This window comes from Diplotaxodon limnothrissa, linkage group LG19, assembly GCF_057381915.1.
Source record: "Diplotaxodon limnothrissa isolate DT_005_m linkage group LG19, D_limnothrissa_male_GT1.1, whole genome shotgun sequence".
NCBI lineage: Eukaryota > Metazoa > Chordata > Actinopteri > Cichliformes > Cichlidae > Diplotaxodon > Diplotaxodon limnothrissa.
Window position 1 is genome coordinate 21,212,644 of NC_140614.1, and position 5,696 is coordinate 21,218,339.

Here is a 5,696-nt window from a genome sequence, read left to right on the forward strand (position 1 = left end):
ATCAGAGGAATGAGCTCATTGTCTCCACAGAGGTGTTTATGAGGCAGCCCACACAGTCCATAGATTATTGAGAAAAATCAGCAAAGCAGAAATATGAATATAAAGCTACTGAAGCTTGGTGGCTTTCTGTCATAGCTTCACTGAGGCGGCTGTGGATTCATGTCCCAGCACCACAAACAGGTCAGGTTCTGTTTAACCAGCAGTAGCTTTAGTTTGGCTCTTTGTCTCAGAACAGTGATCTCCCGCAGCACAGTGACTGACTCTGACTCTCCGTGGGAATCAGGTTCACTTTGATCCTATCCCAGTGGTGCTCTTCAGCGGACAGGCTGGTGTCACACAGCATTATTTGTTTGACAAGGAAGGCACCTGCCTCTTCAATATTTATATCTTCCTAAAAAAAAAAAGCAGGGAAGAACACGATTTAGAACATTGTGCGTGCATCCGCCGGGTTAAGTTTTTGGCTGCGTGTTTTAATATTTTAACATATTTATATGAACAGGTTATATGCAGTAGCTGCAGTGATAAAGTTCACACATGCAATAGAGCATACCCTCATGCAAGTCTAATGCATGATCTCATGCAGTATGCTTACTTGCAATATGAATATTTTTAGATATAAAATCTATTAAATTAGTCAAACAGAATCCAATCCCTGAGATAATCAGTTAATGATCTGCTGAATATCCTAACGTTATTACCTCTAAACACCCAACACTGACTGTTACTGAAGGCACATATTCCCCTTCTATGGTTGCACAAACCTTAGCAGAAGTCTCAAACCAGCCCAGGAAGCTGTTGTCTTTACAAAAGCTGTCCAGAGAGGACACCAAGGCTCCATCCTTCCCCATCAGGTCGCATTTGTTGGCCAGCAGGACAGCAGGGATCGGTTGGCCACTGTCAAGACGCACTTTGGTATCCAGGTCTTGCTTCCACTCAGAGGCAGCCTCCAGGGTGCAGCTGTTTGTAATGTCAAAGACCACTACTGCTCCCATCGCCTCTTTGTAGTACACTCTGGACATGTTCTTAAACCTCTCTTGGCCTTGAGGGATAATAAAATTATGTGTGTAATGGATCCTTTTGCTCAACTTCTAATAAAACCTGGCTGCAAGTAGGAATGTGTCTTTTTTTTCTCATGGATAGGCAGCTATTATTTCTTTTTGGTCTGAATTATCATGTCAAATCTGACTGCAACCTAAATGTTATGTAAGAACTGAGAGACTACTGATAATTTTCTGAAATAAAATCATATGTTTCCATGGACACTGGCTAGGATTAAAATTAGCTCTGAGTAAAGAATGGATCAAAAAAACAACAACACTGCAGTTTGACTTGAGTTTCCAGGCACTAAAGCATTCAGCAAACTTAAACTTAAATTTAACTTTTAAAATGTGTATAAAAGTTGTGTCACCAAAAAAGAACTAAAATATAATTTCCACAGGGGAAAAAATGGATTTGGATGAATTTTAAAAAATGTGCAATTTTGGAATATTATGTGCAAATAAAATGCTTTCCTCCAGAGTTCTTGTTTATTTAAAATATATTTTAGGCAAATAAGTGTACTTTCTATCATTTTAAATGTAAATGTACACTCAGCACCCACTTCATTAAGTACACCTTGCTACTGGATTTGTGACATTTGTGACTGGAAGCAGTCGTAACAAGATGGGTTCGCTGTGGACATAAAGGGGTGGCCATGGTCAACAACAATCCTCTGTAGGCTGTGGGGTTTAAAAAATGGAACTAAGAGGCCCAAAATGTGCCAAAAAATAACCCACAGTAACCACAACCAGTCTGAATTGTTGATGAAAAGGCAGGATGGAGCCAGATTTCCAAATTCTGTACCTACCTTCCAAAGGTTGCTGAAAAAAATCAAAAGTCATCAGACCAGGAAATGTTTTTCCAATATGTCCAATTTTGGTGCGCCAGTGCAAACTGTAACTTCAGTGTTTTTACACTTCTGGTCTTCTGCTGCTAAAGCCCACCTGCTTCAAGGTTTGATGTATTGCTCATTCATTGAATATCATGGTTGTAATTAGAGATGGCACGATACCACTTTTTTATGTCCGATACCGATACCGATATCATAAATTTGGATATCTGCCGATACCGATATGAATCCGATATAGTGTTTTTTAATCAACAAAACTGTTTTTTAAATATCTTGCTGCATTTTGTATAAGTTCATACTCAAGTTTAAAACAACAACTACACTAAAGCTATTCTGTTATACCTGTATGCAAAAAAAAATATTTCATAGTTCAGCAATACTGATCAATCTAATAAACTTAAACCTACACCATCCTCCCTATTCTGGTATTTTAAAGAGTACTTAGCATAAATATTAAGCAACCTAACTAATAGGGTTCCAACTCCCAGCAACAACAAAAATAAATAAATAAAAAATAGGGAACCACCCCTCACGCTCCACCTCATGATGCTTAATCAACGTAATCAACCTTAATTTGATGCAGTGTGAAAAAAAATGCACAGAAATCAATTATTTTTCAAGAAATATTAAATAGATTCAACATCTTTCTTCAACAAAATTGCAGACTGCACAGATGGTACCTTCCCAAAGGAAAAAGTACTATAGCTTACTAGGGTATATATATTAGACTTAATAGTTACTATATACAGTAATTGACTTCTATTCATTTTACATCAAATTGAAACTTTGGGTGTCAGATAATTATTTATTAAAAGCTAGACATTTTAAATGAGAATAAGAAAGAAAAGTATGTCTTTGTGCCCCCTTTTCCCTGTTAATGCCCTATCGGCCCCCCTGGCTAAACTTTGCTAGATCCGCCCCTGCACAGTTACCAGCGTCAGCTACGTAGAAAAAGATCCTCGAGTAGAAAGTAATATTAAATACATTCTAACAACAGCTGATCAAGCTTAAACGTGCTGCTGTTGTTCAGCCCCTGGTTTCCTCTTTCTGGTGCAAAGTGGGCCAAAAGCAAACAAGAGACACGGACTCGCGACAGAAAAGCCGATCAGCTGATCGTTAAGCAGTTTCATGATTGAAGTAGCAGCAGGAGAGGCAGTCGCTTGTTAAGCTTAACGCAGGAATGCTTTACAAACATTCAGAGATGGACTTACACACTTGCTTTACTTCTCTCGGGATAACTTTGTCAGAGATGAAATGCCGGGTTGCTAGCGAAGCTCCAAATGCTATCCAGACCACTGACAGGTCCCGCATGCCACAGCCGCTCTATCACGTGATGCATACTGCTCCGACGTGCTAACGTTCTGAGGTGAGTTACGGCGTGTTGCAAGTTTTGTGAGGTGCTTTCGTGATATTTAATGGATCGGATTACATTTTTTATTTTTCTCCGATATCCGATCCAGTAATTTAGGTCAGTATCGGACCGATACCGATACGTAATATCAGATCGGTCCATCTCTAGTTGTAATAAGTGGTTATTTGAGTTACTGTTGTCTTAGCTCAGAGGAGTCTGGCCTCTCTGCTGTCCTCAACAAGGCATTTTGACCCAGAGAACTGCCACTCATTGGACATTTTCTCTTTTTTGGACCATTCTCCCTAAACCCTATAGATGTTTTTTGGGGAAAAATCCCAGTAAATCAGCAGTTTCTGAAATACTCAGACCAGCCTGTCTGGCACCAACACCCGTACTACATTAAAAGTCATTTAAATCACCTTTCTTCCCAATTCTGATGCTCAGTTTGAACTTCAGCTGTTCATCTTTACCATTCACATGCCTAAATGCACTGAGTTGCTGCAATGCCAATTAGACATTATGTAGAACATGTATACCTAATGCAGTGGCTAGGGAGTGTATCTCTGGTATACTCTATTCAAATACACATTATATATAAATAAATGTATCGAGATATTACTTTACTACATTTAAAACGTTTACAGATAAAAGCTTTGGAGAAACTTTTTAAATCGTGTTTTCACAGAAGTGTCGCAGTACAGTTTCTACAGAGTTTATAACAGATGCCATAAAATTAGATTTAGCCTGTTCATCCAGTATTTTTGTACAGGAATTTGCTTTATAGTTTTGAAACTCACCTCCAATATCCCAAAGCTGTAGTCTCACCACTGTCTTAGGATCCCATTCAATTGTCTTTAGGGCAAAGTCAACTCCAATGGATGCTTTGTATGTTTCATCAAAGCGTTTATTAACATAACGCATGACAATGCTGCTTTTCCCAACCCCCAGATCCCCAATGACTAAAACTTTAAAAAGCTTCTCTGTAGATAATGTCACCGAAATCCTTCCCATGCTGCGGTCCACGAGCTGACAGGCATCGAGACAGATAAAATATTTTCCTAATAATTGTGTAAAACTAGGTCACATTTACACAGAGTTTTAAAGTAAAATAACAATTTGTAGAAATAACAGTGTTACAACACTCTGCGTTATTCCCTGTGTCACTCACTACTTCCTACGGTGTCCCTGTTTTGAAATTCTTCCTTCAAACCAGAGCAATAAAAAGCTGACCTTTGATTTATAAATCACTAGCAACCACGCCAAGAGCACAGAGCCACCTAATGTTTCAACTTGAAAAACATGAAAGACAAAAGCATAAAAAATATTTAATGTACTCAAATCAAACAAGTGCCCTTCAAAATTGTCGTCTACAGCAACTACCATTTCAAAACTGTAGATATATTTTACACTGAACTTCATATAGCTTATATCGATGTATAACTAATGCAAATAGTATCACTTTATTACACTATACAATTTTGATAGGAAGTTAAAGTCTAAATATTTAGGAAATGGATTGTTGTACACAACCAATCACACACAATATAAGCATAAACAGCTACTCTCTTCTTTAATACTAACAATTCATATAGAATACCAAAATAAGATACACAATTCATACATTCACAATACAATAATATAGAGTTCTGAAAGCGGATGTCTATTTATAAAACATACAAGTTTAAAACTGGTTCAAATTGCCTCTCAAGACCATATAAATAAGATAAATGTACAAAAGAAAAACAAACGTGGCACTTGAACTTGTCCTCTGCTACATTCAAGGTACAGTGCAATTGTTTGGCAGTACTGTATCCATCAGAGATTCACAATATAATATCTTTTTTCACAACAAAGTTGGCATTTATTAACATTTTACCCTGCACTTCAAGCTTAAGTAGATAGTTTTATAGTTCTGGGGGTGTAACTCTTCTTAGCTGTGAAGATGGATGCCACTTTTATGTCCGTATACTAGATACGAAGCTACTATGAGCAGCTAGAAACATATACGAGAGTGACATTGACCTAGTTTTCTATTTCTCGCCAAGAAAGTCAATGAGGGAGTTTTAAAAAAAAAAAAAACTCTTGCTTTAAACCTCTACATTTGCCCGACAAAGGTCAGGACACGCAATGTGTCACACAAAACAAATTTCCTTATTATTAAAGTGAATAATTTTATATTAGCTATGCTCATTAAGTTACCTTTAAAGTCCAAAAACTAATCAGATTGATACCTAATCTACATTTATCAAACAATATTTCATAAATATATATATATACAGTTATTTTTGTCTCTAAAAGCTTATATTAGAAATTTACAGTATGTCTCACCCTTATCATTTAAAAGCTATTAGGAGTGAAAAATGACTTGACAGACCACGGGATCACTTTTTCCTTATGTAAAATCATATACAACACATAAAAACTTATAGTACAAGCGTCAACATTTAGGGCGTGCCC

General features: G+C 37.2%; 1 protein-coding gene across 1 annotated transcript; it reads right to left on the reverse strand.

Moving 5' to 3' along the window:
* Nucleotides 1-226: 226 nt before the first annotated feature.
* On the reverse strand, nucleotides 227-4,250 carry rab32b (RAB32b, member RAS oncogene family). Its single transcript, XM_085342472.1, has 3 exons — nucleotides 4,037-4,250; nucleotides 762-1,039; nucleotides 227-391 (listed from the first exon to the last, which is right to left on the reverse strand). The coding sequence occupies exons 1-3, from the start codon at nucleotides 4,248-4,250 to the stop codon at nucleotides 227-229; spliced, it is 657 nt and encodes a 218-aa protein (XP_085198598.1).
* Nucleotides 4,251-5,696: the final 1,446 nt, after the last annotated feature.

Bases quoted from the DNA above. Each gene is read 5' to 3' on its own strand.
- rab32b (XM_085342472.1), bottom strand. From the start codon at position 4,250: ATGGGAAGGATTTCGGTGACATTATCTACAGAGAAGCTTTTTAAAGTT. The intron at 1,040-4,036 runs GTGAGTTTCAAA...TTATCCCTCAAG, and splicing joins ACAGCTTTGGGATATTGGAG to GCCAAGAGAGGTTTAAGAAC. The intron at 392-761 runs GTTTGTGCAACC...TTTTTTTTTTAG, and splicing joins GGTTTGAGACTTCTGCTAAG to GAAGATATAAATATTGAAGA.